Source organism: Babylonia areolata, chromosome 3, assembly GCF_041734735.1.
Source record: "Babylonia areolata isolate BAREFJ2019XMU chromosome 3, ASM4173473v1, whole genome shotgun sequence".
In the NCBI taxonomy this organism is placed as follows: domain Eukaryota; kingdom Metazoa; phylum Mollusca; class Gastropoda; order Neogastropoda; family Buccinidae; genus Babylonia; species Babylonia areolata.
The window spans coordinates 27,361,060-27,374,891 of NC_134878.1; the positions used below are offsets into that span (position 1 = coordinate 27,361,060).

At 47.3% G+C, this 13,832-nt stretch overlaps 1 protein-coding gene across 1 annotated transcript in view; it reads right to left on the minus strand.

Moving 5' to 3' along the window:
• Positions 1–4,242, minus strand: part of LOC143279901 (uncharacterized) — a 53,703-nt gene extending 49,461 nt beyond the window's left edge. The window contains exon 1 of the mRNA XM_076584215.1: positions 4,042–4,242. Coding sequence (XP_076440330.1) covers positions 4,042–4,112 — 71 coding nt within the window. The 5' untranslated portion in view covers positions 4,113–4,242. The remainder of the gene's footprint in view (positions 1–4,041) is intronic.
• Positions 4,243–13,832: the final 9,590 nt, after the last annotated feature.

Here is a 13,832-nt window from a genome sequence, read left to right on the forward strand (position 1 = left end):
TCTGTCTCTGTCTCTGCCTCTCTCCCTGTCTCTGTCTCTCTCGTGCTTACGGCAATTCCAAGTGGACCAATGGTAAGAAGAATGTGTATGTATGAATATATGATTCATACAAAGCCTTTAAAGAGACGCACCATTATGCTTAGCGGAATTAACTAACTGCTTACAGTGTGCTTTCGTGTCAGTATATTATTTCTGTTTAAATGAGCTATTCTGCAAATTCGTGTGAATTGTTCATAAATACTGTACGCCCTTCAGAAGAGGCTATGGCCTATACTGATTAAACTTTTCGAGTTCGAGTTTCTCTCTCTCTCTCTCTCTCTCTCTCTCTCTCTCTGTCTCTCTCACTCTGTGTTTCTCTCACTCTCTCTCACTCTGTGTCTCTCTCACTCTCTCTCTCTCTCTCTGTCTCTCTCACTCTCTCTCTGTCTCTCTCACTCTCTCTCTCTCTCTCTCTCACTCTCTCTCCCTCTGTCTTTCCCTCCCCCCTCTCTCTCTCACACTCTGTCTCTACCCCTCTCTCACTCTCTCTCTGTCTCTCTCTCTGTCTCTCTCTCTCTGCCCTCCTCCTCCTCTTCCTCCTTCCCTGGTGTATGTGTCTGTCTCTGTGTGTCTCTCTCTGTGTCTGTCTCTGTTTCAATCGCTATTTGTCTCTGTATCTCATGTCTCTCTCTATGTCTGTCTCTTTACTTCAATCTCTTTTTTTTCTCTCTGTATCTCAGTATTATCAATAGTAGTACCTGTAGCAGTAGCAGTCGTAGTAGTAGTAGCAGTAGCAGTACATCATTGTTATGAATGTTGTTGTTGTCACAGGGGCAGATTCGAAAGCCAGACAATGCCTAAAATCTTTATCTCTTTGTAATGAAGTTTCTAAAGTCTTGAGTCTTGGGTCTCTGTAATTCTCTCTCTCTCTCTCTCTCTCTCTCTCTCTCTCTCTCTCTCTCTCTCAGGTGTTGTATTTGACAGCTGTGTTCAGGAAGGGTGTTAAATGAACACGTGGTCAGTGTGTCAACTGGATGTGTTGTGGGATGTGGTGTGTACTGTGCTGACATGGAATGGCACAATAACATCATGTTGTGTCAGCTGCACACAGATGGTGTGTTGTGTTGTGTTTGCGTTGCGTTGCGTTGTATTGTATTCTTTTGAACAATAGTGTAAAACAGGCTGCTGTGTTGCGTTGAGTTCCGTTGTATTGTATTAAATTACTGTTTGTCACAACACATTTGTCTGTGTCAACTCCAGGCTGCTCTCCACTGGTCAGTGGCTGCTCTCCCCAGGGAATGCGGGTCGCCACAGTCCAGCGCCACCCTGTTTCTCTGTTCTTTTTTTTTCCCTCCCCGTCTGTTGGTGTGTCTGTTTTACCATCAAAGTGGGTCATTCTTCAGAAGTGTGTCAGGGACAACCCTTTTCGTTGCCGTGGGCTCTTTCACTTGCACGCTGCGCTGGTTTATCCGTCTCCGAAAGACTGGCATCCAGACCACCAACTCCCGGGAGAGGGGAGAGTAGAAGACCCGGTCTGTAGTGCGGGACTGGAGCCCGTGGCCTGCTTCGTTGTAGAGCACTTTACCACGAGGCCACCGCTCCGCTGTGACGTGGCTACAGTCGTGTGACGTCGTATCGTGGATTGCCGGGGGTCCTTCTGATGACGTTTCTCTCAATGACAGCCAGCGCGGACCCCGTCCCCTGTCGCCCCCTATCCTCCCTGCCGCACCACCCCCCTACCCCCACCGTCCCTCCCTCCGCACCCACCCCCCTTCCCACCTCACTCCCACTCTCTCTCTCTCTCTCTCTCTCTCTCTCTGTGACTGAATGACAAAGGAAACGAATGATGAGCGCCCAGTGGCGGCTCTGCCCAGGTAGGCAGCCTGTTGTGTAAATGGCTCCGTGTTTGTAAAGCGCTTAGAGCTTGGTCTCCGACCGAGGATAGGCGCTATATAAGTATCCATATCAATCAATCAATCAATCAATCAATCAATCCCGCTTTGTTGTGGTGCACACATGGCTAATAGCTGACGTGCAATACACAGTCTGACTTGGGGGAACTTTCTCTCTCCTTCTATCGCTCTCTCTCTCTCTCTGTCTTACTGTCTCTGTTTGTCTGTCTGTCTCTGTGTCTCTGTCTCTCTCAGTCTCTCTGTGTCTGTCTGTCTGCCTGTCTGTCTGCCTCTCTCTCTCTCTCTCTCTCTCTCTCTCTCTCTCTCTCTCTCAGAGACTGACTCTCTCTTTTTATATACGTATACGTTTGTGTGTCTCTCAGAACAACGGCAGATGTGTAAGTCGGCCAAAGTGCTAATGTCTTCACCGTTGGAAAATATAGATTCCTTCCTTCCTTCCTTCCTTCCTTCATTCTCTCTCTCTCTCCCTCCCCTTCTCTCTCTCTCTCTCTCTCTCTCTCTCTCTCTCTGTCTGTCTGTGCTTACCTGTTTTCTTCTTCTTTCTTCTTCTCTGAATGAACGAACGGAGTTATCACAGTGTATCGTGTGGCCTGTTGGTTTCTACCATTTTCCTCCCAGGAAAAAAAAAACAACCTTCTTTTTGCTGTCTTTCAATATTTGCTTTCACCGTGTTCATTCGTTTCTTCTAATGTTCTGTTATGCAACGAACATAGGTTGACGCATTTACTCGTGCCACAGAGACTCTCATGGCCAGTGTGTGTGTGTCAAAGTGTCATCTCCCTCTCTCTCTCTCTCTCTCTCACGCGCACACACACACACACACACACACACACACACACACACACACACACACACACACATCTTTGCAAAACAGATACCAGTTGAACCAAAACTAAATAACTAAACACAACACACTTCCAGAATAACAACGACAAGAACAACAACAAAACAACGACGACAAGAACAAGACAACAACAACAACAACAAAACAAGAACAACAACAATTCAGTCACTCCAGGACAACGACAACAACAACAACAACGACAAGAACAACAACAATTCAGTTCAGTCACTCCAGGACAACAACAACAACAACGACAAGAACAACAACAATTCAGTTCAGTCACTCCAGGACAACAACGACAACAACAACAACAACGACAAGAACAACAACAGTTCAGTCACTCAAGGACAACAACAACAACGACAAGAACAACAACAGTTCAGTCACTCGAGGACCACAACAACAACAACAACAACAACAACAACAGTTCAGTCACTCGAGGACCACAACAACAACAACGACAAGAGTTCAGTCACTCCAGGACAACGACAACAACAACAACAACAAGAACAACAACAATTCAGTTCAGTCACTCCAGGACAACAACAACGACAACGACAAGAACAACAACAGTTCAGTCACTCCAGGACCACCACCGCAACAACAACAGTTCAGTCACTCAAGGACCACAATAACAACAACAACAACAGTTCAGTCACTCAAGGACCACAATAACAACAACAACAACAACAGTTCAGTCACTCAAGGACCACAATAACAACAACAACAACAGTTCAGTCACTCAAGGACCACAATAACAACAACAACAGTTCAGTCACTCAAGGACCACAATAACAACAACAACAACAACAGTTCATTCACTCCAGGACAACAACAATGACAAGAACAACAACAGTTCAGTCACTCAAGGACCACAACAACAACAACAACAACAGTTCATTCACTCCAGGACAACAACAACAACGACGACGACAAGAACAACAACAGTTCAGTCACTGAAGGACCACCACCACAACAACAACAACATCAGTTCAGTTTAGTCACTCAAGGACAACAACAACAAAACAAGAACAACGACAGTTCAGTCACTGAAGGACCACAACAACAACAACAACAACAACGACAAGAGCAACAACAGTTCAGTTCAGACACTCAAGGACAACAACAACAAGAACAAAACAAGAACAACAACAGTTTAGTTCAGTCACTCAAGGACCACACCACACAACAACAACAACAAAACAAGAACAACGACAGTCAGTTACTCAAGGACAACAACAATAAAAACAAGAACACAGTTCAGTTCAGACACTCCAGGGACCACACCACACACCACCAACTCACATGGGGTAGCTGTTTCCCTCCTCCATGATGGTCTGTAGCCGACCCACGGGCTGTCTCCGTTTCTCGTCCATGCTGGGGAGGACAGGGCTTTACTTCATGAAGGCACCAGTAAAATCCGTCCTCTGCTCTCTCTGCCTTCCTTTACACCTTGAGCGGAACTCCACGATCTGACCTTTCTCTCCCCTCTTCCACCGTCTTCCTGCCTTCGATCTGCTGACGTCACAACACCCTTCTCCCCCCCCCCCCCACCCCGCCTCCCCTTCCCACCCTCCAATCTAACACCCTCTCCCCTCTCCCCCCCCGAACCCCTTTGAAGAGGTCAACTGGTGAGGGAATGGAGGGAGAGGGGGTGTAGGTTGACAAAAGTATTGGGAGGATCAAGTTACGATGTGTGTGTGTGCGAGGGTACGGTTTACGACTAGTGCCAAAAAGAACATTTTTCTTTCGTTTAAAAAAAATATATATAAGGTGAATGTCCCGGGGCTTTATGGAACTTTTTTTTTTTTTTTTTTTTTTTTTTGTCAAATGAGCGTTTACTTCAATGTAATGGTGGTGTAATCAGTTTTTTGAAAGTGATTGAAATTAAAGTCGAACTATTATAGTTTTTCTTCTGAATGACAATTTTTTTTTTAAGTATTGAAGAAGAATTCCAAGACAATTAATATTGGAGTTCCAGTGTCGGAATACTCAGACTGTGTGACCGATACCCGTCAGAAGCTTTCTGAGAGAGAACAACACTGTTAAAAATGATTGGTCAGAATGGATGGGGGTTATGATAAAGTGTAGGATGTCTGTCTGTCCAGGAGGCGCTGTAACATGATCGGTCAGACGGTGGACTCCTGATCTGTGTCCACCAGTGACCTGGGTTCGAAGCTCCGTTTTGGCATTATCGTCGGTCCACCCAGGTGTCCGTGGGTACCTGACTTGGGATGGGGAAGGTTTAAACGGCGGAAGGAGAGGACTGGGTCCCGCCTTCCTTTGCCGAGTCGTGAAGAGTTATTGGATCTTTAACCTGACGTTTAAAAAATTTACCATATCGTAGTAAAAACTCCAAGAGGAACTGTTTAATTACAGATTAATGCCACTAAGTTCCTGGAAAAGATGAGGCATCTAAAAGACAAAGGCAGCAATCGCAGCAGCAGCAGCAGCAGTAACATTGATGGTAGCAAAAGGCCTGTTTTGAACTTTTGACCGACGCAGGTGGCCATAGTGAGACCGAAGTGGTGCGTGCCGTTAGCGTGTGTTGTGTGCAGGGCTTTCAGCTCCGGCCCTTGCAACAGGTGAACCCTTCTTCAAGTCTCCCCCCCCCCCTCCCTCGCTCCCCCTCCCTCCATGGTGTGTGTGTGTGTGTGTGTGTGTGTGTGTGTGTGTGTGTGCGTGCGTGCGTGCGTGCGTGTGTCACTGTGTACGTCAGTGAGAGCCATTTGTATGGCATGCTGATAACGGTACAAGAAAGATATATGTGTCGTTTTATAGGCAGGTGTTTATGGCTACCTTTGGGACTGCCAACAGCTCTCTTCTCAGGTTTGGATCACTTCTGAGAGAGACAGACAGACAGACAGAGACAGAGAGAGGAGGGGAGAGGGAGAGAGAATGATTTTGTGTGTGTGTGTGTGCTGTGTGTGTGTTTGAAGAAACATATTAGGTTCATTTCAGTGGAAGGTTAGGTTATGCGTCATTTAGCGACAAAGAGAGAGAGTCACAGAGAGAGAGAGAGACAGAGAGAGAGAGAGACAGAGACTGAAACAGAGAGAGAGAGAGTCACACAGAGAGACAGAGAGACTGAAACAGAGAGAGAGACAGAGAGAGAGTCAGAGAGAGAGACAGACTGAAACAGAGAGAGAGACAGAGAGAGACAGAGAGAGAGAGAGAGAGAGAGACTGAAACAGAGAGAGAGAGAGTCACACAGAGAGACAGAGAGACTGAAACAGAGAGAGAGACAGAGAGACTGAAACACAGAGAGAGACAGAGAGTCAGAGAGAGAGACAGAGAGACTGAAACAGAGAGAGAACAGAGAGAGAGAGAGAGTCAGAGAGAGAGACAGAGAGACTGAAACAAAGAGAGACAGAGAGACTGAAACAGAGAGAGTCAGAGAGAGAGAGAGACAGAGAGACTGAAACAGAGAGATTCAAGGTGATTTATTCATATAGGCCAAGGCCCCTAATGAAGGGGTATATGAACAGACAGCAATAAAAAACAAAACAAAGAAAAACAAAAACATTTCACATAATACAACATACATAAAAAAAACTCGATATAAGTTCAAATGAAAAACTAGCCTAGCAACAAAACAGTGTTTTCATGACGTAATAGTATCTCGGACTTTGAAAGCTTTATATAAATACAAAGCAAGGTTTCTAACAATTTCACAGGATGTTGAGGACATTAACAAGTTCAATTTAAACATATTTGGTTGTCTATAATATTTAGGCTTAATAAATGATTCTCGAATATTCCTCAAAGCTCGACAACAAAGGACAAAGTGCATTTCATTTTCTATCGAATCTTTGCATAATGGACAAATCAGATCAGTGTCATTACATATTCTGTATCTATAATGATGAACCGCTAGCTCAGAAATACCTAGTCTGAATCTTGTTGTTATATATTTCAAATGTCTATCCATATTTAACATCAGGTAAGGTTTCAAGTCTGGGCCATTGCTGAAATTCCTATAAAAATCAAATCTTTCACTATTTTGAATATGATCAGACCATTTCTGCCATCTACAATCGATGAAACGTTGCCGAAAAGCACAAATAAATGACTGAATGCTGCCAACACCTTGGTTTGACCAAACAAAACCAAACCCATACTCAAATAAACAGTGACGTATTTTTGAAACAGAGAGAGAGACACAGAGAGAGTCAGAGAGAGAGACAGAGAGACTGAGACAGAGAGACAGAGAGAGAGTCAGAGAGAGAGACAGAGAGACTGAAACAGAGAGAGAGTCAGAGAGAGAGACAGAGAAACTGAAACAGAGTCAGAGAGAGAGAGAGACAGAAACAGAGAGAGAGAGACAGAGAGAGTCACAGAGAGAGAGAGACAGAGAGACTGAAACAGAGAGTCAGAGAGAGACAGAGAGACTGAAACAGAGAGAGAGTCAGAGAGAGACAGACTGAAACAGACAGACAGAGAGAGAGAGAGAGAAGAGAGACAGAGGAGGTGGAAAGAGGGGGCAGAAAGAGGTGTATGTATATGTTGCTCTTTCTCCATCTGTCTGTCTCTGTCTCTCTCTCTTAGTGTCTGTCCGTCTGACTGTTTATCTCTGTCTCTCCCTCCTCCGCATCTCTCTCTCTCTCTCTCTCTCTCTCTCTCTCTCTCTCTCTCTCTCTCTCTCAGACACATATTCAAAGATGGATAGGGAGAGAAACATAGAAAAAGAATATCACACCAAGACAACGAGAGAGACAGAGACAGAGAGAGAGAGAGACAGACAGAGAGAAAGAGAGAGAGAGAGAGACAGACAGACAGACACAGACAGACAGAGAGAAAGAGAGAGAGATTTGAGGTTTGTTTTGTAACAATTAAGCTGTTCTTTGATCAGCCTTGATTCACAGCGGGCTCTGTTTTTTTTTTGTTTTTTTTTTGTGGTTTTTTTTGTTGAAGCCTCCCACCCCCACCCCCTCCTACCCACCACTCCACCTTCCTTCTCTCTCTCTTTTTTTTTTTTTTTTTTTTTTTATTTTTTAATCATTATGTTTTCAAAACGCAGCACTTATTTAGGGTTGAAACTTTCTGGGGTGGATTCACCATGAAAAAAGAAGAAGAAGAAGAAGGAAAAAAAAAAGTACTTGGTATGAAGTAGCATGGGCTGTCACTTTGGCACGGGGGCGATGTATATACCCCGAACAACACACCCCACTAAATCCCCCCTCTCTCACACATCTAAAGACATTTTATGAGACGCATTCACGAAAGGACTGACTGTTTGTTCTTTCAGAGCCCAAAGGTTCCAATGTCGTTTCTTTTTTTTGCGGGGAGGAGAGCTCGCTTTTGGGGGCTTGTGCTGCTGGCCAGCCGGTGTAATAATCTCAAACTCCCCCCCCCCCCCCACCACCACCACACCCCGGGTTATTTGGAGCTAGCTTCGATTGACTCCTGAGGTCATTTGTATTGTATTCTGTTGTATTGTTCTGTACTGTATTGTACTGTATTGTGTTGCTTTTTTTTTCTTCTCACAACAGATTTCTGTGTGTCAAATACGGGCCTTGTCAAGATCGAACCCCCCTCCCCCCCTCCACCACCTTCCCCCCCCCCCCCCGCCCCCCATTCCTTTCCCCATCTGGAAATGAATACCGTTACACAGGTATCACAGGTTTAACCAAGCCATTGAACAAGGAATTGGGGTGGGTGGGAGGGGAGGTGTGTCGTTCTGTGCTAGCCTGTAGTGATCCTCCCCCCCCCCCCCCCCCCCCCGACTGACCACCATCCATTCTCTCCATGCATCATAACTGAACGGGGGCGGGGGGGGGGGGGAGCGGGGAGGGGGGGTGAGATCATTTCAAGCCTTGAACGTGCATTTACGAGAAGCGTCAACTCCAACTAGGGGGTGGGGGCGGTGGGGGCGGGTGGGGGGGGGGAGGGATAGGGGGCCAGTTTTGACCAGTTGAAGTTGACCTCATGGGGTTCATCCCAGGCTGGTGAAAAAGACACCGGGGGTTGATAAAGGCTGAACTAGATTTGACCCCCCCCCCTCCCCCGGGGTTAAAAAAAACCAGTTGGGGGGTGGGGGGTGAGGGGGGGGGGTATGAACAGAGTGCTACACCGGCGGTAACAGGTGTAATGTTTTCGTGAAGGAAGCGTTTGTTTAAGGGTTTGCCTCCCTCTCCCCCCCCCTCCCCCCGCCCCCGCCCTCCTCCCTTCCCCTCCCTCCCCCCCCCCTCCTCACCCACACCCCCTCCTCCACCCCGCGACACTCCCCGACACCACCCCAGCTCCACGAAGTGACAGTGTTGTGACGCTGCAAGGAAGGGTGTGTGTGTGTGTGTGTGGGGAGGGGGCAGGCCTGGGGGGCGGGGGGCGGGGGGGGAGAGGTAAGGGAGAGGGGTGGTGTCTGCTCTGTCCTGGCCTCGTTGGGTTGGTGGTCAGTCAGGCGTGACGGGACCCGTTATTTCTCGGTGCCAGAGTTTGCAGCCGCAGACAGAAGTTGTGTGACAGGGGGAGGGGTGGGGTGGGTGTGGTGTGGGTGTGGTGTGGGTGTGGGTTGGAAGGGGTGGGCTGGAGGGTGGGGTGGAGAGTGGGGTGGAGGTGGTGATGGCGTGGGGGACAGGGTGTGTGTGTGTGTGTGGGTGGTGGTGGTGTGTGTGTGTGTGTGGGTGGGGGGGAGGATTGGTATCGTGGTGGTTGTGGATTGACTGCTGGGTCAGGACGGGTCGGGAGGAAGTGCGCCCGCGCGCGCGCGCGCGCGCGCGCGCGCGCGTGTGTGTGTGTGTGTCTGTGTCTGTGTGTGTGTGTGTCTGTCTGTGTGTATCTCTGTCTCCACCTTGTGACTGTCTCTGTTTCTGTCTGTCTGTCTCTGTCTGTCTGTCTGTCTACCTGTCTCTCCCTCTCTCTCTCGATCTCTCTGTGTCTATCCCTGTCTTTCTCGGTCTGTCTCCCTGTCTCAATCTCTCTGTCTCACTCTCTATCTGTCTGTTTGTCTCTCTCTCTTTCTCTCTCTCTTTCTCTCTCCCTCTGTCTGTCTGTCTGTCTCTCTCTCCCCCTGTCTCTCTGTCTGTCTATCTTTCTCTCTCTCTCTCTCTCTCCCCCTCTATCTCTCTCTGTCTGGCTGTCTGTCTGTTGACCACATTCGGCCTCCTGTCTACCTGTCAACTTCTCCGTCTGTCTGTTATCTGTTTCACGCATGCGCGAACCACAGGTCTGCACACCTTACAGCATACTACAACACAACACAGACAGTAACATCCATCCATCCGCCCATCCATCCCTCCATCCATCCATCCATCCATCCACCCATCCATCCCTCCATCACCCATCCATCCATCATCCCTCCATCACCCATCCATCCATCATCCCTCCATCACCCATCCATCCATCATCCATCCATCCATCCATCATCCCTTAATCCCTCCATCCGCCCATCCATCCATCATTCCTTCATCCATCCATCCACCCACCTATCCATCCATCATCCATCCATCCATCCACCCATCGACCCACCCACCCACCCATCCATCCATCATCCCTTCATCCATCCATCCGCCCATTCATCCCTCCATCACCCATCCATCCATCCATCCATCCATCACCCATCCATCCATCCACCCACCCACCCACCTATCCATCCACCCATCCATCCATCATCCCTCCATCACCCATCCATCCATCCATCATCCCTCCATCACCCATCCATCCATTACCCCTCCATCATCCCTTCATCCATCTATCCACCCACCTATCCATCCATCATCCATCCACCTATCCACCCACCCATCCATCCACCCACCCATCTATCCATCCACCCACCTATCCATCAATCCATCCATCCATCATCCATCCATCCATCCATCATCCCTTCATCCATCTATCCACCATCTATCCATCCATCTACCCATCCACCCATCCACCCACCCATCCATCCACCCATCCACCCACCCATCCATCCATCCACCCATCCATCCATCCATCTATTAACCCATTCACCTACCCATCCACCCATCCATCCATCCACCTACCCACCCACCCATCCATCCATCCATCCATCCACCCATCCATCCATCCATCTATTAACCCATTCACCTACCCACCCACCCACCCATCCATCCATCCATCTATTAACCCATTCACCTACCCATCCACCCATCCATCCATCCATCCATCCACCTTCCCACCCACCCATCCATCCATCCATCCATCCACCCATCCATCCATCCATCTATTAACCCATTCACCTACCCACCCACCCACCCACCCACCCATCCATCTATCCATCCATCCATCCATCCACCCATCCTTCCATCAACCAACCCATCCACCCACCCACCCACCCACCAATCCATCCATCCATCGATCTATCCATCCATACGTCCACCCATCCATCCATCCACCCACCTACACACCCACCCACCCACCCACCCATCCATCCACCCACCCACACATACACACACACATTCATCCATCCACCCACCCACCCCATCCATCCATCCATCCACCCGTCCGTCCATCTATCCATCCATCCATCTATCCATCCACCCACCCATCCACCTAACATAGCTAAATGCATTTAGTTTCAGTTCCGAGGAAATGTCATTGTTTGCAGACTGATCCGTCTATGCCAGAGAACATCTGCTTTTGAAAAATAGAGAAAACAAAGTGAGCAGATACCTGACAATGGCTGAAACACAGTGCACTGGTCAGGCCAAGCTGTGTCGTTCACAAACATGGCCACACCCACACACACACTGGTCAGACATAAAGCTGTGTCATTCACAAACATGGCCACACCCACATACACCCTGGTCAGAGATAAAGCTGTGTCATTCACACACATGGCCACACCCACATACACACCCTGGTCAGACATAAAGCTGTGTCATTCACACACATGGCCACACCCACATACACACACTGGTCAGACATAAAGTTGTGTCATTCACACACATGGCCACACACACACATACACACACTGGTCAGACATAAAGTTGTGTCATTCACACACATGGCCACACACACACATACACACCCTGGTCAGACATAAAGTTGTGTCATTCACACACATGGCCACATACACACACTGGTCAGACATAAAGCTGTGTCATTCACACACATGGCCACACCCACATACATACACTGGTCAGACATAAAGCTGTGTCATTCACACACATGGCCACACACACACATACACACCCTGGTCAGACATAAAGCTGTGTCATTAACACATGGCCACACCCACATACACCCTGGTCAGACATAAAGCTGTGTCATTCACACACATGGCCACACCCACATACACACACTGGTCAGACATAAAGTTGTGTCATTCACACACATGGCCACACCCACATACACACCCTGGTCAGACATAAAGCTGTGTCATTCACACACATGGCCACACCCACATACACACCCTGGTCAGACATAAAGCTGTGTCATTCACACACATGGCCACACCCACATAAACCCGTCCATGCAGCCATACACACAGACAGAGAGAGACAGAAAGAGCACAAGGACACAGTGTAGTGTGGCCTGTCGGTCAGTGTGACATGTCGGTGACACGTTCAGCTGGAACACACAGCCCACACAGACACACTTGGAGCAGCATGACCGCACGTCATGTAGCCCATGACGCCGCACAACACCATGACTGTGTCACGGTGTGTGACATTGCTTGGCAATGCAACACAACAACAACAACAACAGTTTCAGTTTCAGTAGCTCAAGGAGGCGTCACTGCGTTCGGACAAATCCATATACGCGACACCACATCTGCCAAGCAGATGCCTGACAACAACAACAACAACAACAACTAATAATAATAATAATAATTATTATTATTACTACTACTACTACTACTACTACTACTACTACTACTATTATAACATTAACAATAACGATGATAATGATAACAATAATAAAAATGACAATAATGATGATAATAACAACAACAACTTCTACTACAACTGCTACAACTACTACTACTACTACTACTACTACTACTACTACTACAATAGCAGACCAGCAACTTCAAGAAGAGAGAAAAAAACAACTTGATTTCACTCACATCATATATTGCGGCAGCTGTCTGACCTCGCATCGACTGACTCAAGCCCAGTTTAAATGACAAAAGAAAGAAAGAAAACGTTTCAAAAGAAGACTCATTACAAGGGAGGGGATCTGCCACTTTAGCCGTGTCTTTTTCCACACACGAGTTTGCTCCCTTCCAAGAGATGCTGACAGGCTCAGTGCGGTCGTGTATCGTATCGTATGGTATCGTGTCGTATTGTATCGTATTGTATGGTATGGTTTCGTATGGTATGGTATAGTATCGTATTGTATTGTATCGTATCGTATTGTATGGTATGGTTTCGTATGGTATCGTATCGTATGGTATGGTATCGTATCGTATTGTATTGTACTGTATTGTATGGTATGGTATGGTATGGTATGGTATGGTATGGTATGGTATGGTATGGTATTGTATTGTATCGTATCATATGGTATGGTATGGTATGGTATTGTATCGTATCATATGGTAAGGTATGGTATGGTATGTTATTGTATTGTATTGTATTGTATCGTATCATATGGTATCGTATCGTATCGTATCGTATCGTATCATATGGTAAGGTATGGTATGGTATTGTATTGTATTGTATCGTATCATATGGTATGGTATGGTATGGTATGGTATGGTATGGTATGGTATCGTATGGTATGGTATGGTATGGTATGGTATGGTATGGTATCGTATCATATGGTATGGTATGGTATGGTGTGGCATGGTATGGTGTGGTATGGTCTGGGATGGTATGGTATTGTATCGTATCATATGGTATGGTATGGTATGGTATCGCATCGTATCGTATCGTATCGTATCGTGTTAATCTTCATCACAACAGATTTCTCTGAGTGAAACGCGGGCTGTCCTCCCCGTGGAGAGCGTGTCGCCACAGTGCAGCGCCACCCGAACTTTGTGTTCCCTGTGTGTGTGTGTGTGTGTGTGTGTGTGTGTGTGTGTGTGTCTGTCTGTCTGTCTGTGTCTGTGTGTGTGTGTGTGTTGACAGACAGCCTGGGTCTTGTGTGTGTTGACAGACAGACAGCCTGGGTCATGTGTGTGCTGACAGACA